The 25690-nt window shown below is 42.8% G+C and overlaps 2 protein-coding genes across 8 annotated transcripts in view; both read left to right on the forward strand.

Annotated features, from left to right (window-relative positions):
• YME1L1 (YME1 like 1 ATPase) overlaps positions 1-6996 on the forward strand; it is a 46342-nt gene extending 39346 nt beyond the window's left edge. Inside the window, exons 15-19 of the mRNA XM_010381428.2 lie at positions 106-257; positions 1463-1589; positions 1670-1743; positions 3206-3292; positions 5292-6996. Of these exons, the coding sequence (XP_010379730.2) occupies positions 106-257; positions 1463-1589; positions 1670-1743; positions 3206-3292; positions 5292-5435 (584 nt within the window). The 3' untranslated portion in view covers positions 5436-6996. The remainder of the gene's footprint in view (positions 1-105; positions 258-1462; positions 1590-1669; positions 1744-3205; positions 3293-5291) is intronic.
• Positions 6997-16514: 9518 nt separating this feature from the next.
• Positions 16515-25690, forward strand: part of ANKRD26 (ankyrin repeat domain 26) — a 101684-nt gene continuing 92508 nt past the window's right edge. For all 7 annotated transcript variants that reach the window (XR_004060008.1, XM_010381434.2, XM_010381433.2 and 4 more), the window contains exon 1: positions 16515-16928. Coding sequence is in view for 6 of the 7 variants with exons in the window: in XM_010381434.2 (XP_010379736.2) it covers positions 16687-16928 (242 nt within the window). In the remaining variant the exon portion in view is untranslated. The remainder of the gene's footprint in view (positions 16929-25690) is intronic.

Consider the following 25690-nt stretch of genomic DNA (forward strand, 5'->3'; position numbering starts at 1 on the left):
TGATAGGAAGGGTGGAGTGTATTTGATTTGCAGACAAGAATGTGTTTTGTTGATTTAAATATACCTTTCTAGTGGAGTATTTACTCAATTAAATTTTTATCTTAGGGCCCGAAAGAAGAAGTGTGGAAATTGATAACAAAAACAAAACCATCACAGCATATCATGAATCTGGTCATGCCATTATTGCATATTACACAAAAGATGCAATGCCTATCAACAAAGCTACAATCATGCCCCGGGGACCAACACTTGGACATGTAAGTTTTTTGTAGCATCTCGCCCTGTCACCCAGGCTGGAATACAATGGCCCAGTCTCAGCTCACTGCAACCTCTGCCTTCCGGGTTCAAATGATTCTCTCGCCTCAGCCTCCCAAGTAGCTGGGATTTCAGGCGCCCACCACCATGCCCAGCTAATTTTTGTGTTTTTAGTAGAGATGGGGTTTCACCATGTTGGCCAGGCTGGTCTTGAACTCCTGACCTCAGGTGATCCAGCCGCCTCAGCCTCCCAAAGTGCTGGGATTACAGGCATGAACCACCATGGCCTGCCTAATTCTTAAATATCTAATTACTGTGCTGTCCCAAAAGGGAAAACATTATGTTTTGCAGTAACTGATCCAGTAGTTTTTCTAAGATTTTTCTCATTTAGTACAAGTTTATCAGATCTTTCAAAATTGTAGACATTTTAAAAATTTCTGTGCACCTGGGGAGAAAACAGTCCTATTGCAGCATTATCCACCTATTGTTGCTTTATAAAGGATTTTTTATTCTCTAATTGCTGGTTTTTCATCAGTCCCCTGATGACCAGCTTTCAGCATGGTATAAGAGAGCTAAATGATAATTCTGGTTTGTATTTTTTTATTTTGCCCAGTCTTATGGTGCTGAAATTCTGGTTTTTAATGTAACTATCTCAGAACTGTATCTCAATTTCTTTTTTTAAAATTTTCATTTTATTTTATATTGATGGGGTCTCGCTATGTTGCCCAGGCTAGTCTCAAACTCCTAGACTCAAGTGATGCTCCCACCTCAGCCTCCCAAAGTGCTGAGACTACAGGTATGAGCCACTGCACCCAGCCTGTATCTGAATTCTTTCCTTACATTTTATTTTATTTTATTTATTTATTTATTATTTTATTTTATTTTTGAGATGGAGTTTCACTCTTGTTGCCCAGGCTGCAGTGCAATGGCGTGATCTCAGCTCACCGCAACCTCCATCTCCCAGCTTCAAGCAACTCTCCTGCCTCAGCCTCCCGAGTAGTTGGGATTACAGGCATGCGCCACCATGCCCAGCTAATTTTGTGTTTTCAGTAGAGACGAGTTTCTCCATGTTGGTCAGGCTGGTCTCGAACTCCCAACCTCAGGTGATCCACCTGCCTCAGCCTCCCAAAGTGCTGGGATTCAGGCGTGAGCCTCCACGCCTGGCCTCTTTTTTTACTTTTTATCTGTTTGGTTTTTAATCGTCTAGGTGTCCCTGTTACCTGAGAATGACAGATGGAATGAAACTAGAGCCCAGCTGCTTGCACAAATGGATGTTAGTATGGGAGGAAGAGTGGCAGAGGAGCTTATATTTGGAACTGACCATATTACAACAGGTTAGCTTTAAAGAATGGCTTTAGTTCAAATTGTATGTGGTCTTAAAGATATTTTTTAAAATTGTATGTTTTTATTTTAGGTGCTTCCAGTGATTTTGATAATGCCACTAAAATAGCAAAGCGGATGGTTACCAAATTTGGAATGAGTGAAAAGGTAATAGAATTATTTTAATCCTTTTCATGTATCAAATTATGTGTCAAGTGTTGATTTGAGAGATGGTTCTGATGTATAAATTGGTAATACTCACTTTTGCTCTGTCTCACTCCAAATGGATTTGAGGCTGCTTATTCTGAACATTGTTATTCTCTGAATAAAGAAAATGGAGCCTTCTCTTAGCTGCTCAGAATGAGCTGCCTAGATAGTAACTATTACTTCATGAGTTAACTAAGTGGTAAAGCAAGGTGAATTCCTTAGCTTTTCCATGTGGCATAAAAGAGCCTACTTTCTGAGTTTGGTTACTTTACTGTTTCCATATATTTCATATTTTCATCTTATTGTTCCTTGAAGCACTACCATACTCTGAATTACGGATTTCTATATTTGAAGTAGCTGCTAAGGTTTTTCAAGAAAGTACTGAGAACCAGGCTTAAAATTATTTTAGGCTGGGCAGTGTGGCTCACACCTATAATCCCAGCACTTTTGGGAGGCTGAAGAGACTGGATTGCTTGAGCCTAGGAGTGAGTTCTGGACCAGCCTGGGCAACATGGCACAATCCCATCTCTAAAAAAATACAAAAATTAGCCAGGTGTGGTGGTGTGTGCCTGTAGTCCCACCTACTTGGGAGTCTGAGGTGGGAGGATTCCCTGAACCCAGGAGGTCTAGGCTACAGTGAGTCCTGGTTGTGCCACCGCACTCTACCCTGGGTGACAGACCAAGACCCTGTCTCCAAAAAAATAAAAGATTTAAAATGTTCTCTCTTGCTCATACTTGTACTATTTTGATATTAGTGTTTTTTTATTTGTTTGTTTTTGAGACGGAGTCTTGCTCTGTTGCCCAGGCTGGAGTGCAGTGGCGTGATGTCAGCTCACTGCAGCCACCGTCTCCCAGGTACAAGCGATTCTCCTGCCTCTGCCTCCCAAGTAGTTGGGATTACAGTCACCTGCCACCACGCCTGGCTAAACGTTACTCTTTATACTTTCAGAAGAATGTGGAAATTTTTTTGCCCTCAAATGCAGTTTTTATTTTTTATTTTTTGGAGACGGAGTCTCGCTCTGTTACCTAGGCTGGAGTACAGTGGTGTAATCTCAGTTTACTGCAACCACCGACCCCTGGGTTCAACCAGTTCTCCTGCCTCAGCCTCTTGAGTAGCTGTGATTACAGACACGTGCCACCATGCCCAGCTATTTTTTGTGTTTTTAGAAGAAATGGGGTTTCGCCATGTTTCCAAGCTGGTCTCGGACTGCTAACCTCAGGTGATCCACCTGCCTCGGCCTCCCAAAGTCCTAGGATTACAGGTGTGAGCCACCGTGCCCTGCCTCAAATGCAATTTTATATTGTACTTCTTTCTTGTTCCTCCTTATATTTGTTTCCTTATATATAGGCTAGTACTTTCTCTTTTAAATTTATTGGTGTTTGGGAGTTTTCTGTTAAATTGCTTTCTTCCTTTTGGTTTTAGCTTGGAGTTATGACCTACAGTGATACAGGGAAACTAAGTCCAGAAACCCAATCTGCCATTGAACAAGAAATAAGAATCCTTCTAAGGGTAATGATAATATTTTTTCCTGCATATTTATTTTCTTAGGAACAATGTGCTTAAATAGTTAGGTTCTTAAAAAATAACAACTGAAGGCCCTCTGTTCACTAGAAACATCATTTCATAAAACAAAGATAATAGTCACTGTGGTGTCTGGGGAAAAAATTAGAAAATAAAGATAATAGGTGCACCATTTCAGCAATGATTTAAATGTTATTAAGGCACCTCTCTCTGTTCATGAACTGGGACTTATTTTCTCCTGGACATGGGCTAAGAACAGTTATATATTGCATGGTTGTAAAAATTCAATTCTCAGGGTGAGGGACAAAATAACTACATGTTAGGTACAGTGTATACTATGTAGGTATGGATACACTAAAATCCCAGACTTCACTTCTATACAATTCATCATGGAACCAAAAACCACTTGTACACCATAAGCTGTTGAAATAAAATATATCTACATATAAAATTATATATATATATATATATATAATTCAGTTATACTTTAGCTGCAAAACTGTAAGAGGTAATAGAATGGGAAGAGTATTGTTTATTGAATCTTTGACATGTATTCAACAAATACATTTTTTTTTTTTTTAATATGGAGTCTCGCTCTTTTGCCCAGGCTGGAGTGCAGTGGCATGATCTCGGCTCACTGCAACCTAAGAAATAAGTTTAGTAGATTTTTTGTTGTTGGTTTTTTGCAAGTTTTATCTTTTTTGTTTTTTTAAGGGGATGGGTCTTGCTATATTGCCCAGACTGGACTTGATCTCCTGGGCTCAAGTGAACTTCCTGCCTCAACCTCCCAAGTAGCTGGGGCTATAGGCACACACCACTGTGCCTAGCTCCATGATTTCAGTTTTTTTTTTTTTTTTTTTTTTTTTTTTTTTTTTTTTTTTTTGAGATAGCATCTTGCCCTGTCACTCAGGCTGGGTGCAGTGCTATGATCTCAGCTCATTGCAATCTCTGTCTCCCAAGCTCAAGTGATCCTCCCACCTCAGCCTCCTGAGTAGCTGGGACTGGGACTATAAGCACACACTGCCACGCCTAGCTAATTTTGTTATTTTTTGTAGAGAGCATTTCACTATGTTACCCAGGCTGGTCTCGAACTCCTGGGCTCAAACGATTTACCTGCCTTGGCCTCCCAAAGTGCTGGGATTAAGGTGTGAGCCACCGCACCCAACTAGGCAGGTTTTAAGAGTAAGACCAGCCTGGGCAACATGGCAAAACCCCATCTCTACAAAAGATAGAAAAATTAGCTGAGCGTGGTGGTGATTCATACCTGTAGTCACAGCTACTTGGGATGAGGTGGGAGGATCACTTGAGCCCAGGGAGGTTGAGGCTGCAGTGGGCTGTGATTGCCTCACTTCACTCCAGCCTGAGCAACAGAGTGAGACTGAAAAAAAAAAAAAGAAAAAAAAAGTGACTTGAGCTGAGTGCCAAAGTCTTTAGTGAATAAGGAGTATGTTTGTTAGATGGCACAATGAAGACGGTTGGATAGCTCCATAGTCAAACGGCCTGGACTTCAACAGAATAGGAAGAGTGCATTATATAAGAGGGTAGGTTAGTAATGGTCTGAAAGAGGTGACTAGAACAAAGAGCTCAGCTCTCTACTTTGAATTATCTAGGGTAAACGTGAACAAATAGCACTTGAGAGGGCTTAGGGAATGTAGTCTCCACAGGAGGGACCATGGGTTTGATTATATCAAGGAGGTAGAGGGAATGCTTTAGAGTACTTAAGGATACAGAAAGTTTGTATGATGGAAAGGTTTAGAGAGTGTTATAGAAGAGGTGGTCTCTGCCTTCTCAGGTGTTTATTCTTTTTTCCTTACTATTTATGTTATAATGCACAAATTATCTCTACTGTAGAATCAAGATTTTACATGATTTTATAAATATAAACAGATTTCATATTTTTTAGGGTACATAAAGTTTTTCTTTTCCCATTGACTGGTTTTTGCATCCCTGCATTTACTGCTGCTTACGTATCTCCTTTTCTATTTAGGACTCATATGAACGAGCAAAACATATCTTGAAAACTCACGCAAAGGAGCATAAGAATCTTGCAGAAGCTTTATTGACCTATGAGACTTTGGATGCCAAAGAGATTCAAATTGTTCTTGAGGGGAAAAAGTTGGAAGTGAGATGATAACTCTCTTGATATGGATGCTTGCTGGTTTTATTGCAAGAATATAAGTAGCATTGCAGTAGTCTACTTTTGCAACACTTTCCCCTCATTCTTGACGTGGTGTAATTGAAGGGTGTGAAATGCTTTGTCAATCATTTGTCACATTTATCCAGTTTTGGTTATTCTCATTATGACACCTAATGCAAATTAGCATCCCATGGCAAATATATTTTGAAAAAATAAAGAACTATCAGGATTTAAAACAGCTCGTTTGAGGAATGTCAATGAGTTATTAAGTTGAAAGTAACTAATGATTTTATGTTTGGTTACTCTACTAGATGTGATAAAAATTGTGCCTTTAGCCTTCTATATACATCAGTGGAAACTTAATTAAGATGCAGTAATTATGTTCCAGATTGACCATGAATAAAATGTTTTTTAATCTAAATGTAGAGAAGTTGGGATCAAAAGCAGTCTCGGAAACATAGAGCCGGGCATGTAGCCTTTTGGCATGGTGCAGTGGCTCACACCTGTGTAATCCCAGCACTTTGGGAGGCTGAGGTGGGTGAATCACTTCAGGCCAGGAGTTCGAGACCAGCCTGGCCAACGTGGTGAAACACTGTCTCTACCAGAATACCAAAAAAAAAAGGCTGGGCGCGGTTGCTCATGCCTGTAATCCCAGCACTTTCGGAGGCCAAGGTGGGCAAATCACCTGAGGTCGAGAGTTTGAGACCAGCCTGGCCAACATGGTGAAACCTCATCTCTACTAAAAAATGCAAAAATTAGCTGGGCACGGTGGCAGGTGCTTATAATCCCGGCTACTCTGGGGGCTGAGGCAGGAGAATTGCTTGAGCCTGGGAGGTGGAGGTTGCAGTGAGCCGAGATCGTGCCACTGCACTCCAGCCTGGGCAACAGAGGAAGACTCTTGTCTCAAAAAAAAAAAAAAAAAAAAAAAAAATTTAAATAACTTTAAATATTAAAAAAGTAGCCAGGTGTGGTGGTGCATGCCTGGAATCCCAGCTACTTGAGAGGCTGAGGCATGAGAATTGCTTGAACCCGGGAGGTGGAGGTTGCAGTGAGCCAAGATCACAAGAGCCACTGCACTCCAGCCTGGGTGACAGAGTGAGACTCCCTCTCAAAAAATAAATCAATAGATAAATGATTATAACCTTTTAGAAATGCAGTGTGCATTTTCATGTTCTTTTTTTAAGCATTACTGTCACTCTCCCTAATGAAATGTACTTCAGAGAAGCAGTATTTTGTTAAATAAATACATAACAAACCTCATTCTGAATAATGTCCCTCATTTTGACTATAATTATGCTTGGTTTCCAAAGCAAAATTAAACAAATCTCAGTCCCTTCCGAAGCAAACTTTGTGTTACCCTGTGCCCTGCGTCAGAAATGCCAAGTCGTGTTTACTTTTCATCCAGATTTTGTGAATATGAACATGTTGTTATAGGATTTACAGATGAATATTTAACTCAATAGAAAAATTATTTTAGAGCACATTGTATTGGTATTACAACCAGATTATATTCTTGACGATGACTTTATTAAAATTATCTACAATTTCCTAATAACTTAAGCTGCATATGGTCTTCATTGAAAAAAGATGGATATTGTTTCAGGAAGCTTGTTACATTATATTCTTGACCTTTTGGTTGATGATCTTAAATCTTAATGTAATTTCAAACTGACAGAAATGTTGTCAGCATAATACATGGATCTCTCATGTATGCTGCATCCAGATTTACCAATTGTTTTCATTTTGCCCTTTTTTTATTGCCCCAAACCTGTTCTGTCTCCCTCTCTGTATGTACATACATACACGTATAAAATATTGTTAAAGTCTTACCTGTCTTAAATTTTTTTACATATTTGTTGAGGTATAATTTACATATGATAAAATTCATTGTAAATGTACAGTTGAAAGATGTTGTGTGTGTAATCTGCACCACAATCAGGTTTTAGAATATTTCCATCACCCAAAAACATTGTCATACAAGTGTGTGGATTAATTTTTTAAGAAACTTAAGAATCATTTTCAAAGTGACTGTAATTTTATGTTCTAACTAGCAATGTAGGAGGGTTATAGTTTCTCCACATCTTTTGCACTGCTTATAGTCTGCCTTTATTTTTATGGCCATTCCAGTGGACCACTCACATCCAAATTAATCTCATCCAAGTTAGATCATTTCTCTAGTGACATAAGATGCTGAGCATCTTCTGTGCTTATTGGCCATTTGTATATCTTCTTTGGAGAAGTGTCTATTCAGATCTTTTACTTCCTTCTTTTAATTGGGTTGCCTTGTTTTTACGAGTTATAAAAGATATGTTCTGAATGCAAGTCCTTTATCAGATGGATCTTGCTTTTTTATCCCATTTCACTATCTCTGCCAATAATATACTTAATATTATTGATACATATGAATTTATACCTGTCTTTTGGTATTTATTTTCTCATAATTAAAGAGATCCCTCTGTTCCTCCTTTTCTACCTTCTTTTGCTTTAAATAATTGGAACTACTGGCTGGGAGCAGTGACTCACCTGTAATCCCAGCAGTTTAGGAGGCTGAGGTGGGCAGACCACTTGAGGCCAGGAGTTTGAGACAAGCCTGGCCAACATGATGAAACCCCGTCTCTACCAAAAATACAAAAATTAGTTGTGCATGGTGGTGCATGCCTGTAATTCCAGCTATTTGAGTAGCTGAGGCAGGAGAATCACTTGAACTTGGGAGGCAGAGGTTGCAGTGAGCTGAGATCATGCCAGTATACTCCAGCCTGGGTGACAGAGCAAGACACTGTCTCCAATAATAGTAATAATAATAATAATGGTTGGAACCACTGCTTTATACGATCTTAATGTCCTCAATCTTTATCTGGGAATGTCGGGTCTTGCCTTGATTCTCTTTTTTTTTTAAGGATTGTTTGCTGGATATAGAATTTGTGCCTGACAATTTTTTCTTTGACTCTCTTTTAATGTCATCCCAGTGCACCCTGATTTCCATTACTTTTGGTGTGAAGTCAGCTGTTAATTATTGTTGGTCTCCTTTGTGTAATTGTTTTCCTCACTGCTTTTGGGCTTTTTTCTCTGGGCCTTGTCTTTTAAACAGTTTGACTAATATGTTTTTAGGTGTGGATCTCATAGTGTTTATCCTGCTTGGATTTGTTGTTGTTGTTGGTTTTTGTTTGTTTGTTTTAGCTTCTTGGATATATAATGTTTTTTATAAAATTTGAGAGATTTTTGGACATTCTTTTTTTTTTTTTTTGAGACGGAGTCTCGCTCTGTCACCCAGGCTGGAGTGCAGTGGCCGGATCTCAGCTCACTGCAAGCTCCGCCTCCTGGGTTTACACCATTCTCCTGCCTCAGCCTCCCGAGTAGCTGGGACTACAGGCGCCCGCCCCCTCGCCCGGCTAGTTTTTTGTATTTTTTAGTAGAGACGGGGTTTCACTGTATTAGCCAGGATGGTCTCGATCTCCTGACCTCGTGATCCACTCCTCTCGGCCTCCCAAAGTGCTGGGATTACAGGCTTGAGCCACCGCGCCCGGCCTGTACATTATTTCTTCATTACATTTTTCTGCCCTTTGCTCTTCTGTGGTTCGCCTTATGCAATTGTTGGTACATTTCCTGTTACCCTGGTCTCAGGCTCTGTTAATTTTTTTCAGTCTTTTTCTCCATTTGTCAGGTTGCGTAATGTTGATTTTTCTTCAAGCTCACCGATGCATCTGCCATCTCAAATCTACTTGGATTTTTTTGTTTCGTAAGTTAAATTTTTCAGCTCCTAGGTTTCCATTTGGTTCTTTCATAACTTTGTACCTCTTTATTGAGATTCTTTGTTCATTGAGTATGTTTTCTTTAATATGATAAACAGATTTCCATTTATTTTTGAACATGTTTATGAAGTCTTTGCTAAATCCAATACCTAAGGATACTCGGGCAGTTTCTCTGGAAAACTTTTCTTCCTTAGTGATTTATTTTGTAACCACAGTCCCGATAAAGCAATTTATTATTAAGAGTGAACCTAAAGAAGACTTAAACGTTTCATAGCTATTCACTCAAAACTATCAGAATGCCAGAATTTCACTTATTATCTATATCATTATTACTTTTAGTAACTGATACATATTTTATTGCTAGATACTCTCTAGTATTTGTTCATATTCATTTTAAAGCCAATTCTGCATTGTTTCAAGCCAGCTAGTTATAAGCATATTTCTTAATGTGTATAATATTTTAATAAAATGTGGTAGAATATAGATCTTTGGATTGGAAACATAAGAGTACTGGACTTGAAGATTTGCAGAGCTGAATTTTTTTTTTTTTTTTTGAGATGAAGTCTCGCTCTGTTGCCCAGGCTGGAGTGCGTTGGCATGATCTCGACTCACTGTAACCTTCTCCCAGGTTCAAGCAATTCTCATGCCTCAGCCTCCCAAACAGCTGGGATTCCAGGCACCCGCCACCATGCCTGGCCAATTTTTTTGTATTTTTAGTAGAGACGGAGTTTCACCATGTTTGCCAGGTTGGTCTCGAACTCCTGACCTCAGGTGATCTGTCTGCCTCAGCCTCCCAAAGTGCTGGGATTACAGGCATGAGCCACTGCACCTGGCCAGAGTTGATATCTTTGAAGTGAGGATTTTACTTATATGCAAATTCTTTTCTGTCAGAGGTGAATCCCTGTTTTAGTCAGGAATATGATACTTATTCCTCTTTCACAACAGGAACTTCATATATATAAGTGCCGTGTGGTGTTCTGAACTATTTCAGTCTTGAATTAGCGTGGTAATACATAATGTAGCTAATCTGCTATGAATTTGAGAATGCATTTTATGACAAATTTACAAAGCTGTCAGGGAGGATGGAAAGGTGCTTATTTCTCATATAAAACTGTCTTCAGAGAGCTTGATGTGAATCTCCTGGAAGCAGGTATTTAACTCATCCCCAGGAAATCAAGCCTGACAGAAATTCTGGTGAGCTGCTTGGCTACTGTGTTGAGACTGGTCTGCTCTCTTAGCATTTGTTTTGGCAAAGAATGTTTGAATGTTTACAGAGGACAGATGTTGGTCAAGTATGAGAGCTGTTGGTGGGAGGGAGAATCCATTTGGGATCCCATATGAAAAGGCCTGTTAAGGGTGTGAGCAGGCCTTAGAAGAGGGTAATCCAAAGTGAATCTGTGGATTCCTTAGGAGCTAAGAGGAAAGGCCAGAGTGGAGTGCATTCATTCAGGTCAAGGCAATTGCAGGTGAAAACAGCTGTGGGAACAGAAGTGTCCCTGTGAGAGTCAGCGTTCAAAGAAAGGCCACATCAAATACTCAAAATCATCTCACAACAGTATCAGCCAGATAAGAACCACCCTCTGCAGTTTTTGTTTTGTTTTGAGATGGAGTCTCACTCTTTCGTCCAGGCTGAAGTGCTATGATGCGATCTCAGCTCACTGCAACCTCTGCCTCCCAAGTAACAGGGATTACAGGTGCACACCACCATGCCTGGCTAATTTTTTTGTATTTTTAGTAGAGATGGGGTTTCATCATGTTGACCAGGCTGGTCTCAAACTCCTGACCTCAAGTGGTCAACCCCCCTTGGCCTCCCAGAGTGCTGGGATTACAGCAGAAGCCTGTAGAGGAGTCCTGTGCCGGACAGAAATGGCTTGGCTTTGTATCCTCTTTGTGCTCAGTCATTGGCTGGAAGCAGCCTGACAGAAGCAAGGTCCTGGTGAAAGCACCAGCTGGAGGCTACAGTTCAACTGTGCACTCCACAATAGGGTCTCCTGAAGACAGATTCGAACAGTGCAACTCCACGGCCTTTGTATCAATCTGGGTCCAGTGACAGCGTAGAAACCACACAGCAATTTAGTGTAGTTTAATATAAAGAATTACTAAGCTGTGAGATGAGAATAATTATAGAGATGGAAAGAGAGGTCTAAAGGGTACCTTAGGGCTGAAGGAGAGTACTCAAGAAGGGGTTAATTTGGGAGGGGGGTTCAAACATTGGTGAACGAGATGGGATTGCAGCCTTCTAGGTGGCAGAGAAGTTTGACTGTTTGCATGTCTGACTTTCCCTTGCATCTGACTACCCACCTCATTTCATCTGCATCCCAGCAGGTTGTTTCTGCTTGCCCAGAGACCGAGGGGTGGCCCTGGCCTAGGTTCTGGTGTGCTGCTGGGTTGCGTCTTCGTGTTCCTTCTATACCAGTGCCAGTAGTGAGTGCTCTTTCCAGGCTGTGCCTTCCCAGAGCATGCAGTTCGTTGACTACCCTGAGCTCTGGCCCCAGCCAGTAACCCTTTTAACATGGACACCATTGGTCTTTGTGAGCAGGCTTGTAACAACTTCCTACCAGCAAGCCTTGTACTGCTGTGTGGGGAAGTGGGCTTCCTGCCTCCTCACAACCATCTATGCACCTATCAGATTGGGCCCCTGATACTCCAGAAGGGTGTTTTATGTTTGCTCGATGACTGTGGACAAGCTCCAGCCTTGGCAACCATACCTTCTCCAAGGACATCTGAATTCCCAGCCTTGTGAGCCATTTAAGTTGTTCATACTTTGGGTATAATCTCACCCTAAGGGATTCTTTAGATTTCTCTTTTCACTTTTATACTACTGTTACAGTTAATAGTTCTTTTTTGCGGAAAGGGTTTTTGTTTGTTTGTTTGTTTGTTTTAGATGGAGTCACTCTGTCGCCAGGCTGGAGTACAATGGCGCAATCTTGGCTCACTGCAACCTCTTACTCCCTGGTTCAAGCAGTTCTCCTGCCTCAGCCCCCCAAATAGCTGGGATTATAGGCACGCACCACTACACCCAGCTAATTTTTGTATCTGTAGCAGAGATGGGATTTCACCGTTTTGGCCAGGCTGGTCTCGAACTCCTGACCTCATGATCCACCCACCTCGGCCTCCCAAAGTGCTGGGATTACAGGCGTGAGCCACAGCACCCAGCCTGAGATGGGTCTTGCTATATTCCCCAGGCTGGTCTCAAACTCCTATGCTCAAATGATCCTCCTGCCTTAGCCTCCCAAGAAGCTGGAACTACAGGTATGTGCCACTGAGCCTGGCTAAATTTTTATTTTTATTTTTATTTTTTTTTGAGATGGAGTCTTGCTATTTTCCCAGGCTAGAGTGCAGAGGCGCGATCTCAGCTCCCTGCAACCTCTGTCTCCTGGGTTCAAATGATCCTCCCACCTCAGCCTCCTGAGTAGCTGGAATTACAGGCATGCACCACCATGCCTGGCTAACTTTTTTTGTATTTTTAGTAGAGACAGGGTTTCATCATGTTGGCCAGGCTGCTGTTGAACTCCTAACTTCAAGTGATCTGCCCACCTCAGCCTCCCGAAGTGCTGGGATTACAGGCATGAGCCACCATGTCTGGACATGGCTTTTTTTTTAATTTTTTATTTTTAATTTTTTATTTTTTTTGAGACAGAGTTTTGCTGTGTCACTCAGGCTGGAGTGCAATGGCACAATCTTGGCTCACTGCAACCTCCACCTCCCGGGTTCATGTGATTCTCCTGCCTCAGCCACCTGAATAGCTGGGATTATAGGTGCCTGCCACCACACCTGGCTAAGTTTTGTATTTTTAGTGGAGATGGGGTTTTAACATGTCGGCCAAGCTGCTCTCTGACTCCAAGTGATCCACCCACCTCCGTCTCCCAAGGTATGTAATCCCTGCTGGGATAATAGGTGTGAGACACGGCGCCCAGTACTGGCCATGGGTAATTTAAAAAAACTTTGGAGACGTGTTCTGGCTATATTGCCTAGGTTGATTGTTGGGAACAAGCCCCCCAAAATCTGGCCATAAACTGACCCCAAAACTGGCCATAAAAAAAATCTCTGCAGCACTGTAACATGTTCATGATGGCCATAATGCCAATGCCGGAAGGTTGTGGGTTTACCCGAATGAGGGCAAGGAATACCTGGCCCGTGCAGGGCGGAAAACTGCTTAAAGGCATTCTTAAGCCACAAACAATAGCATGAACGATCTGTGCCTTAAGGACATGCTCCTGCTGCAGTTAACTAGCCCATTCCTTTGTTTGCCATAAGGGATACTTTTAGTTAATTTAATATCTATAGAAACAATGCGAATGACTGGCTGGCTGTTAAATACGTGGGTAAATCTCTGTTCTCTGTTCGGGGCTCTCAGCTCTGAAGGCTGTGAGACCCCTGATTTCCCACTTCACACCTTTATATTTCTGTGTGTGTGTCTTTAATTCCTCTAGTGCCGCTGGGTTAGGGTCTCCCCGACCGAGCTGGTCTTGGCACTGGTCTCAAACCCCTGGCTTCAAGCAGTCTTCATGCCTCAGCCTCCCAAGTAATTGGGATTACAGGTACAAGCTAACATGCAAAACTTCTATAGTAAATAATAATTTGTATTAAATTTTTCTTGTTCAGGTTACTAGGTGGTTTCTCTACTGATTGAAACCTGGCTGACACATTATCTCTTTCTAGGATGTACTTTTTTCCCCCATCTTCCCCCCTCTGACAAACTCCTGTTTATTTTAAGTTTTGGCTTTTAAAATTTAATTTAATTTTAGAGACAAGGTATTGCTATGTTGCCCTGGCTGATCTCGAACTCTTGAGCTCAAGTGATCCGCCAGCCTAAGCCTTTCAAAGTGCTGGAATTACAGGCCTGCACCACCATGCCCAACCCTAAATCTCAGCTTTGACATCACTTCTGCATGTGCCTCTCTCCCTGACCTATCACCCTTCTCTTGACATGATTCTGTAGGCCCTCTGTGCTCCCCCTTAATGTGGCACTAAACATGAAATTTGCCTCCCTCCCTGAACTGAAGAATGATACATCTGTTGTTTCCTCACTGACTCTCACAATACCTAGAATAAAGAAGGTTCCCAGAACATGTTTCTGTTTAGTGTTGTGGCCTCCTTACTGTGATCATCCCAGGTCTTGGATCTCCAGGAGATACAGGCAGATGGGCCTCAATACCCTTGAGCCCTTATGTTCTAATCATGGTTTAATTATAGTTTCATTATTCCTCAACAGATACAGCAGAATGCATGGGAAGACACATTTCAAAGAATGAACCAGTTTTGGAAAAGGGTTTGATGAGTTTCTTGGTAACTCTTAAAAGGAGAAAACGTGTGACAGCCTTGAACTGGAATTGAAGAGCTTTATCTGGCCGGGCACGGTAGCTCACACCTGTAATCCCAGCATTTTGGGAGGCCAAGGCGGGCGGATCACAAGGTCAGGAGATCGAGACCATCCTGGTTAACAAGGTGAAACCCCGTCTCTACTAAACAAAATACAAAAATTAGCCAGGGGTGGTGGCGGGCACCTGTAGTCCCAGCTACTCTGGACTTTTTGGGTATCCAGCATTTGGCTGATGAATTCAACACCTTAGAGCTGGCCTAACATAGTCCTTGCGTATCTCTAGTCTATACAAAAACACTATAGTCAACCAAATCTCTACAACTTACCTGGAGGGTGGTGTGTGATTCGTATATCCATCCGGACTGGTAATGTCTTTGGCTCTCATTTCAGGATGCATTAGGAAACGTCAGTCTTCTGTTCAGAGTCAGTCTTCTCCACATTTGAGTATTTTTTGTTTGTTTGTTTTTGTTTTTTGAGATGGAGTCTTGGTCTGTTACCCAGGCTACAGTGCAGTGGTGTGATCTCTGCTCACTGCCACCTCTGCCTCCCAGGTTCAAGCGTTTCTCCTGCCTCAGCCTCCCGAGTAACTGGGACTACAGACATGCGCCACCACACCCAGCTAATTTTTGTATTTTTAGTACAGAGGGGGTTTCACCACATTGGCCAGGCTGTTCTCAAACTCCTGACCTTAGGTAATCCACCTGCCTCGGCCTCCCAAAGTGCTGGGACTTGACTGGCTTCATAGATCACCCTGGGGAATGTTGAGGAGACAACATAACTTTCTAGCTGGGCTAGTGTAGGAGGAAAATTCTTGGTGATTCTAGCTGGGCTAGTGTAGGAGGAAAATTCTTGGTGATGATAGTGGAAACCACTCTCCCACATCAAAACCATTTGATCTAGCTAAGCTGGAGAGGCCTGAGAAGTGTTGTTTTGTTTTTGCTCATTTCTCTCTTGCCAATAAAGACCCCTGTTCTGGGGCCAGCCATCTCCTCCACAGGAAACCTATAGCTGTCCAGAGCTGTGGAGGTGCATTCCAGCAGCAATTTCTGCTGAGACTCCAAACGCTTGGTATCTGCATTGCTAATTCCAATTTGTTGTCAAATTATTCAATCTAGGCTGGGCGCGGTGGCTCACACCTGTAATCCCAGCACTTTGGGAGGCTGAGATGGGAGCATCGTTTGAGCCCTGGAGTCGGAGACCAGCCTGGGCAACATGATGAGACCCTGTCTCTACAAAAAATGCAAAAATAGCCGGGCGTGGTAGCGTGTGTCTGTAGTCTCAGCTACTCACACGGGAGACAGGTGGGAGGATCGTTGAGCCCAGGAGGTGGAGGCTGCAGTGAGCTGTGATTGCACCACTGCACTACAGTCTGGGCGACAGAGCGAGATTCCGTTGGAAAAAAAAAAAAAGGAGAGATGTAACCTTGGAAAATTAAAAGCAAAAAAATAGAACGTAAGACGGGGCCAAAGGCAGAGGGGTGGGGGAAGAAGATATGCAGAAATGCGTTTTCATTTCTTCTGGAGAATGTGCATTGGTTTCTCCTCGTAAGTTTGCACTTGACACATATTGCCACGATCTCCGAAATCTGTGCCCTCTGTTGTTGCATCTGTTAAGTTCTCATGGAGACCAGCTGGAACCCAAAGGGACGTGGAAGGGGAATAAACAGATACGGAGATTGAGAGAGTTTCTTAGGGGAGTTTTCTCGGAAAAGAGGCCTTCAGCATCTTAAAACTCCACGCTACTCCAGTCCCAGTCATGCGTAAAGGCTGCTTCCCCATAGGCGCGAGGCTTCTTTTCGCAAACCTCCTGAACATTCAGCCAAACTCCCACTGACATTTGTTTGAATGGAACAATGTTTGAATTGACAGCAACGCAAGGCTCCTCCCAAACAGCCGCCGAGATTTGCGAGGCCTGGGGCTTGCACATGCGCACGGAGCACCCTGGCCCACTGGGCATTCTTGCGCACGCGCATGGACCGCGCAGTCAGAGGCGCGCATGCGCACTTGTGTCTAGCGGCGTCGCTTTCTTGGTAACCCGGAGGGAGAGATTGGAAACCGCGGGGTTTCCTCTGGGAGGCCGCGGCCAGCCGGGGCTGACTTGCTATGTTGGGCTCCGGGGGCCGTTAAGAGCCGGGAGAGACATGAGGTGTCTCTGAAGCCCGGCCGCCTGGGCCATGAAGAAGATTTTTAGTAAGAAGGGCGAATCGCCCTTGGGCTCCTTCGCGCGGCGGCGGAGGAGCAGCGCGGGCGGCGGGGGCGAGCCCGGGGAGGGCGCCTACTCGCAGCCCGGCTACCACGTCCGAGACCGAGATCTCGGCAAGATTCACAAAGCTGCCAGCGCGGGTAATGTGGCGAAAGTGCAGCAGATCCTTTTGCTCAGGAAGAATGGCTTGAACGATAGAGACAAGATGAACAGGTAATAGGAGTCGCAAGCCCGGACTGAATGCCACGGGGGTAGGCGGGCAGGAAGAGGGGCCTCGTTTGTGGGAGCCACCTTGGGCCTGGATCAGCCTCCCACGGGCTCCGCAGCCCCTGGGACGGTGACCACCTTGTGGGGCTCCAGCTCCCAGGCCGCCTTTCTGAGCAGGAAAAAAAAAAAAAAAAAACAGAACTCTAGCTGGTTTCCAATCCCCCCGAAATCCCCTTAGAACTTAAGTGACAATTTTAAAGTGAGTTAACGAACAAAAGCACGTACAGCGTTTTATTTTTAATGTACACATTTAAGACATAATGTCATATACTTTATGGAAAGGTGCATAATGAGATAAGCAGTTTCCATAATATAGCAACTTTTGGGTTAAAAATTATTTCTATAAAATCTTCTCGTCAGGCGCGGTGACTCGCGCCTGTGATCACAGCACTTTGGGAGGCTGAGGCGGGAGGATTGCTCGAGGCCAGGAGTTCAAGGCCAGCCTGGGCATTATAGCGAGGCCCTCCCTTACCCCCCTCCCATCTCTAATAGTCTCAGTTACTTGGAAGGCTGAGGCAGGGGCATCACTTGAGCCCAGGATTTCTAGGCTGCAGTGAGGTATGTCAGTGACAACAGAGCAAGACGCTATCTTTCAAAAAGAAAAATAAAATGCCTTTAGGAAATAGATATACATGTAATTTGTTTTTCTTGGCATTGCTTAAGCAATACATAGAATGGATTTTATGAATAAATGTCAGTGCATGATAATATGTGGCCATTGAAAGTGGCAGTAGAGGCCAGGCGTGGTGGCTCACGCCTGTAAACCCAGCGCTTTGGGAGACCAAGGCAGGCGGATATCCTGAGATCAGAAGTTCGAGACCAGCTTGGCCAACATGGCGAAACCCCATTTCTGCTAAAAATCCAAAAATTAGCCAGGCGTGGTGGCGGGAGCCTATAATCCCAGCTACTCAGAAGACTGAGGCAGGAGAATCGCTGAACCTGGGAGGCAGAGGTTGCAGTGAGCCAGGATCATGCCACTGCACTCCAGCCTGGGCAACAAGAGCAAAACTCCGTCTCAAAAAAAAAAAAAAAAATGAAAGTGGCAATAGATACAGAAGTGTATTGGCATGTGAGGATACACTTTTGGTATCTCAAGTGAGAAAAAAAATCAGTTTGATTGTATATCATCAGTTTGATATGTATATAAAGACTGTGGTCTTGTGTTAGCTGAAAATATGTACAAAACGTGGCAAAATTTGTTATTTCTGGGCATTTGTATAATAAGTCAAACTTTTTCTTTATGATTTCTGCAATGAGTATGTATAAAAGTTCTACTGAGAATTTATTGTTGATGAAGTAATCCTTGGGAAAAGAGCAGGAAGATGAATCTTGCACACATAAAAATAATTTCCCCCTCTTTTTTTTTTTTTAAGTGGATTGCTGTTGTCTGACAACTTTTATCCTTTTCAGAAGTAAGGGGGATCTTGGCTGGGCGTAGTGGCTCATGACTGTAATCCCAGCACTTTGGGAGGCCCAGGCAGGAAGATTGCTTGACCCAGGAGTTCGAAACTAGCCTGGGCAACATAGCAAGACCCTGTCTCTATTAAAAATGTAAGGTAGGCCGGGCGCGGTGGCTCAAGCCTGTAATCCCAGCACTTTGAGAGGCCGAGGCGGGTGGATCACGAGGTCAGGAGATCAAGACCCTCCTGGCTAACACGGTGAAACCCCGTCTCTACTAAAAATACAAAAAACTAGCCGGGCGAGGTGGCGGGCGCCTGTAGTCCCAGCTACTCGGAGGCTGAGGCGGGAGAATGGCGGGAACCCGGGAGGCGGAGCTTGCAGTGAGCCGAGATCGCGCCACTGCACTCCAGCCTGGGCGACACAGCGAGACTCCGTCTCAAAAAAAAAAAAAAAAAAAAGTAAGGTAAATCTGATCTTTTTTCTCGCCACCAAAAAGTAAGAAGATAAAAAGTAAAAATTAAAAAAAGGGTATCTTTCTATCTGTATTTATAGATTTTATGTATACATTTTACCATATATGTGTTTTTATTATAGATTTATTATACATGCAAACAGGTACAATCATTTTATTTTAGTTGTGTCCTCACGACAATAAAAATACCAAATATAAATGATAATTAGGCTGGATTCAATGGCTTACGCCTGTAATCCCAGCACTTTGGGAGGCTGAGGAGGGCGGATCTCTTGAGTCCAGGAGTTCAAGACCAACATGGTGAAACCCTTCTGTACTAAAAGTACAAATATTAGCCAGGTGCGGTGGTACACACCTGTAGTCTCAGCTACTTGAGAGACTGAGGCAGGCAGTAGAATAGCGTGAACCTGGGAGGCGGAGGGTACAGTGAGCCGAGATTGCACTCTGCAATCCACCCTAGGCGACAGAGCGAGACTCCATCTCAAAAAATAAATAAATAAATAAATAAATATTATTACAAAAGAATAAAAGAATTGCTCTACTTTATAAGAATTTTGAGGAACAACTCCAGTCTCCAACTCCCAGCGCGAGCGACACAGAAGACCGGTGATTTCTGCATTTTCAACTGAGGTACTGGGGTCATCTCACTAGGGAGTGCCGGACAATCGGTGCTGGTCAGCTGCTGCAGCCTGACCAGCGAGAGCTGAAGCAGGGCGAGGCATCGCCTCACCTGGAAGCGCAAGGGGGAAGGGGATCCGTTTTCCTAGCCAGGGGAACTGAGACACACAACACCTGGAAAATCGGGTAACTCCCACCCCAATACTGCGCTGTAAGCATACAGGCATTCCAGGAGAATATATCCCACACCTGGCCGGGAGGGTCCCACGCCCACGAAGCCTCCCTCACTGCTAACACAGCAGTCTGCCGCGATCTATCCGCAAGGCAGCAGCGAGGCTGGGGGAGGGGCGCCCGCCATTGCTGAGGCTTAAGTAGGTAAACAAAGCCGCTGGGAAGCTCGAACTGGGTGGAGCTCACAGCAGCTCAAGGAAGCCTGCCTGTCTCTGTAGTCTCCACCTCTGGGGACAGCGCACAGCTGAAGACCAACAGGGGAAGTAGCGGGAGCCGGTGCAGACGCGAACGACTCTGTCTGACAGCTTTGGGGAGAGCCGCGGATCTCCCAACGCGGAGGTTGAGATCTGAGAACGGACAGACTGCCTGCTCAGGTGTGTCCCTGACCCCTGAGTAGCCTAGCTGGGAGAAATCCCCCACTAGGGGCAGTCTGACACCCCACACCTCACAGGGTGGAGTACACCCCTGAGAGGACACTTCCAAAGGAAGAATCAGACAGGTACACTCGCTGTTCAGCAATATTCTATCTTCGGCAACCTCTGCTGCTGATACCCAGGCAAACAGGGTCTGGAGTGGACCTCAAGCAATCTCCAACAGACCAACAGAGAGTCCTTCTGACTGTCAGAAGGAAAACTATCAAACAGGAAGGACACCTATACCAAAACCCCATCAGTTCGTCACCACCATCAAAGACCAGAGACAGATAAAACCACAAAGATGGGGAAGAAGCAGGGCAGAAAAGCTGGAAATTCAAAAAATAAGAGCGCATCTCCCCCTGCAAAGGAGCGCAGCCCATCACCAGCAACGGATCAAAGCTGGTCAGAGAATGACTTGGACGAGAGGAGAGAAGAAGGCTTCAGTCCATCAAACTTATCAGAGCTAAAGGAGGAATTACGTACCCAGCGCAAAGAAACTAAAAATCTTGAAAAAAGAGTGGAAGAATTGACAGCTAGACTCATTAATGCAGAGAAGATCATAAACGAAATGACAGAGATGAAAACCATGACACGAGAAATACGTGACAAATGCACAAGCTTCAGTAACCGACTCGATCAACTGGAAGAAAGAGTATCAGCGATTGAAGATCAAATGAATGAAATGAAGCGAGAAGAGAAACCAAAAGAAAAAAGAAGAAAAAGAAATGAGCAAAGCCTGCAAGAAGTATGGGATTACGTAAAAAGACCAAATCTACGTCTGATTGGGGTGCCTGAAAGTGACGGGGAAAATGGAACCAAGTTGGAAAACACTCTTCAGGATATCATCCAGGAGAACTTCCCCAACCTAGTAGGGCAGGCCAACATTCAAATTCAGGAAATACAGAGAACGCCACAAAGATACTCCTCCAGAAGAGCAACTCCAAGACACATAATTGCCAGATTCACCAAAGTTGAAATGAAGGAAAAAATCTTAAGGGCAGCCAGAGAGAAAGGTCGGGTCACCCACAAAGGGAAGCCCATCAGACTAACAGCAGATCTCTCGGCAGAAACTCTACAAGCCAGAAGAGAGTGGGGGCCAATATTCAACGTTCTTAAAGAAAAGAATTTTCAACCCAGAATTTCATATCCAGCCAAACTAAGTTTCATAAGTGAAGGAGAAATAAAATCCTTTACAGATAAGCAAATGCTTAGAGATTTTGTCACCACCAGGCCTGCCTTACAAGAGACCCTGAAGGAAGCCCTAAACATGGAAAGGAACAACCGGTACCAGCCATCGCAAAAACTTGGCAAAATGTAAAGACCATCGAGGCTAGGAAGAAACTGCATCAACTAACGAGCAAAATAACCAGTTAATATCATAATGGCAGGATCAAGTTCACACATAACAATATTAACCTTAAATGTTAATGGACTAAATGCTCCAATTAAAAGACACAGACTGGCAAACTGGATAAAGAGTCAAGACCCATCAGTCTGCTGTATTCAGGAGACCCATCTCACATGCAGAGACATACATAGGCTCAAAATAAAGGGATGGAGGAAGATCTACCAAGCAAATGGAGAACAAAAAAAAGCAGGGGTTGCAATCCTAGTCTCTGATAAAACAGACTTTAAACCATCAAAGATCAAAAGAGACAAAGAAGGCCATTACATAATGGTAAAGGGATCAATTCAACAGGAAGAGCTAACTCTCCTAAATATATATGCACCCAATACAGGAGCACCCAGATTCATAAAGCAAGTCCTTAGAGACTTACAAAGAGACTTAGACTCACATACAATAATAATGGGGGACTTCAACACTCCGCTGTCAACATTAGACAGATCAACGAGACAGAAAGTTAACAAGGATATCCAGGAATTGAACTCATCTCTGCACCAAGCGGACCTAATAGACATCTATAGAACTCTCCACCCCAAATCAACAGAATATACATTCTTCTCAGCACCACATCGCACTTATTCCAAAATTGACCACATAATTGGAAGTAAAGCACTCCTCAGCAAATGTAAAAGAACAGAAATTATAACAAACTGTCTCTCAGACCACAGTGCAATCAAACTAGAACTCAGGACTAAGAAACTCAATCAAAACCGCTCAACTACATGGAAACTGAACAACCTGCTCCTGAATGACTACTGGGTACATAACGAAATGAAAGCGGAAATAAAGATGTTCTTTGAAACCAATGAGAACAAAGATACAACATACCAGAATCTCTGGGACACATTTAAAGCAGTGTGTAGAGGGAAATTTATAGCACTAAATGCCCACAAGAGAAAGCAGGAAAGATCTAAAATTGACACTCTAACATCACAATTAAAAGAACTAGAGAGGCAAGAGCAATCACATTCAAAAGCTAGCAGAAGGCAAGAAATAACTAAGATCAGAGCAGAACTGAAGGAGATAGAGACACAAAAAACCCTCCAAAAAATCAATGAATCCAGGAGTTGGTTTTTTGAAAAGATCAACAAAATTGACAGACCGCTAGCAAGGCTAATAAAGAAAAAAAGAGAGAGGAATCAAATAGATGCAATAAAAAATGATAAAGGGGATATCACCACTGACCCCACAGAAATACAAACTACCATCAGAGAATACTATAAACGCCTCTACGCAAATCAACTAGAAAATCTAGAAGAAATGGATAATTTCCTGGACACTTACACTCTCCCAAGGCTAAACCAGGAAGAAGTTGAATCCCTGAATAGACCAATAGCAGGCTCTGAAATTGAGGCAACAATTAATAGCCTACCCACCAAAAAAAGTCCAGGACCAGATGGATTCACAGCTGAATTCTACCAGAGGTACAAGGAGGAGCTGGTACCATTCCTTCTGAAACTATTCCAATCAATAGAAAAAGAGGGAATCCTCCCTAACTCATTTTATGAGGCCAACATCATCCTGATACCAAAGCCTGGCAGAGACACAACAAAAAAAGAGAATTTTAGACCAATATCCCTGATGAACATTGATGCAAAAATCCTCAATAAAATACTGGCAAACCGGATTCAGCAGCACATCAAAAAGCTTATCCACCATGATCAAGTGGGCTTCATCCCTGGGATGCAAGGCTGGTTCAACATTCGCAAATCAATAAACGTAATCCAGCATATAAACAGAACCAAAGACAAGAACCACATGATTGTCTCAATAGATGCAGAAAAGGCTTTTGACAAAATTCAACAGCCCTTCATGCTAAAAACGCTCAATAAATTCGGTATTGATGGAACATACCTCAAAATAATAAGAGCTATTTATGACAAACCCACAGCTAATATCATACTGAATGGGCAAAAACTGGAAAAATTCCCTTTGAAAACTGGCACAAGACAGGGATGCCCTCTCTCACCACTCCTATTCAACATAGTGTTGGAAGTTCTGGCTAGGGCAATCAGGCAAGAGAAAGAAATCAAGGGTATCCAGTTAGGAAAAGAAGAAGTCAAATTGTCCCTGTTTGCAGATGACATGATTGTATATTTAGAAAACCCCATCGTCTCAGCCCAAAATCTCCTTAAGCTGATAAGCAACTTCAGCAAAGTCTCAGGATACAAAATTAATGTGCAAAAATCACAAGCATTCTTATACACCAGCAACAGACAAGCAGAGAGCCAAATCAGGAATGAACTTTCATTCACAATTGCTTCAAAGAGAATAAAATACCTAGGAATCCAGCTTACAAGGGATGTAAAGGACCTCTTCAAGGAGAACTACAAACCACTGCTCAGTGAAATCAAAGAGGACACAAACAAATGGAAGAACATACCATGCTCATGGATAGGAAGAATCAATATCGTGAAAATGGCCATACTCCCCAAGGTTATTTATAGATTCAATGCCATCCCCATCAAGCTACCAATGACTTTCTTCACAGAATTGGAAAAAACTGCTTTAAAGTTCATATGGAACCAAAAAAGAGCCCGCATTGCCAAGACAATCCTAAGTCAAAAGGACAAAGCTGGAGGCGTCACGCTACCTGACTTCAAACTATACTACAAGGCTACAGTAACCAAAACAGCATGGTACTGGTACCAAAACAGAGATATAGACCAATGGAACAGAACAGAATCCTCAGAAATAATACCGCACATCTACAGCCATCTGATCTTTGACAAACCTGAGAGAAACAAGAAATGGGGAAAGGATTCCCTATTTAATAAATGGTGCTGGGAAAATTGGCTAGCCATAAGTAGAAAGCTGAAACTGGATCCTTTCCTTACCCCTTATACGAAGATTAATTCAAGATGGATTAGAGACTTAAATGTTAGACCTAATACCATAAAAACCCTAGAAGAAAATCTAGGTAGTACCATTCAGGACATAGGCATGGGCAAGGACTTCATGTCTAAAACACCAAAAGCAACGGCAGCAAAAGCCATAATTGACAAATGGGATCTAATTAAACTAAAGAGCTTTTGCACAGCAAAAGAAACTACCGTCAGAGTGAACAGGCAACCTACAGAATGGGAGAAAATTTTTGCAACCTACTCATCTGACAAAGGGCTAATATCCAGAATCTACAAAGAACTCAAACAAATATACGAGAAAAAAGCAAACAACCCCATCAAAAAGTGGGGAAAGGATATGAACAGACATTTCTCAAAAGAAGATATTCATACAGCCAACAGACACATGAAAAAATGCTCATCATCACTGGCCATCAGAGAAATGCAAATCAAAACCACAATGAGATACCATCTCACACCAGTTAGAATGGCAATCATTAAGAAGTCAGGAAACAACAGGTGTTGGAGAGGATGTGGAGAAATAGGAACACTTTTACACTGTTGGTGGGATTGTAAACTAGTTCAACCATTATGGAAAAGAGTATGGCAATTCCTCAAGGATCTAGAACTAGATGTACCATATGACCCAGCCATCCCACTACTGGGTATATACCCAAAGGATTATAAATTAGTCTACTACAAAGACACATGTACACGTATGTTTATTGCGGCACTATTCACAATAGCAAAGACTTGGAATCAACCCAAATGTCCATCTGTGACAGACTGGATTAAGAAAATGTGGCACATATACACCATGGAATACTATGCAGCCATAAAAAAGGATGAGTTTGCGTCCTTTGTAGGGACATGGATGCAGCTGGAAACCATCATTCTTAGCAAACTATCACAAGAAGAGAAAACCAAACACCGCATGTTCTCACTCATAGGTGGGAACTGAACAATGAGATCACTTGGACTCGGGAAGGGGAACATCACACACTGGGGTCTATCATGGGGAGGGGGGAGGGGGGAGGAGGGAGGGATTGCATTGGGGAGTTATACATGATATAAATGATGAATTGATGGGTGCTGACGAGTTGATGGGTGCAGCACACCAACATGGCATAAGTATACATATGTAACAAACCTGCACGTTATGCACATGTACCCTAGAACTTAAAGTATAATAAAAAAAAACAAAAAAAAAAAAAAAAAAAAAAAAAAAAAAAAAAAAAAAAAAAAAAAATAAGAATTTTATTTAAAAATATTGAACTCCCTAACAATTTTTCCATTCTTTCAATCCATTTATTCATCAAACA

This window comes from Rhinopithecus roxellana, chromosome 11 (genome assembly GCF_007565055.1).
Source record: "Rhinopithecus roxellana isolate Shanxi Qingling chromosome 11, ASM756505v1, whole genome shotgun sequence".
Taxonomy (NCBI): domain Eukaryota; kingdom Metazoa; phylum Chordata; class Mammalia; order Primates; family Cercopithecidae; genus Rhinopithecus; species Rhinopithecus roxellana.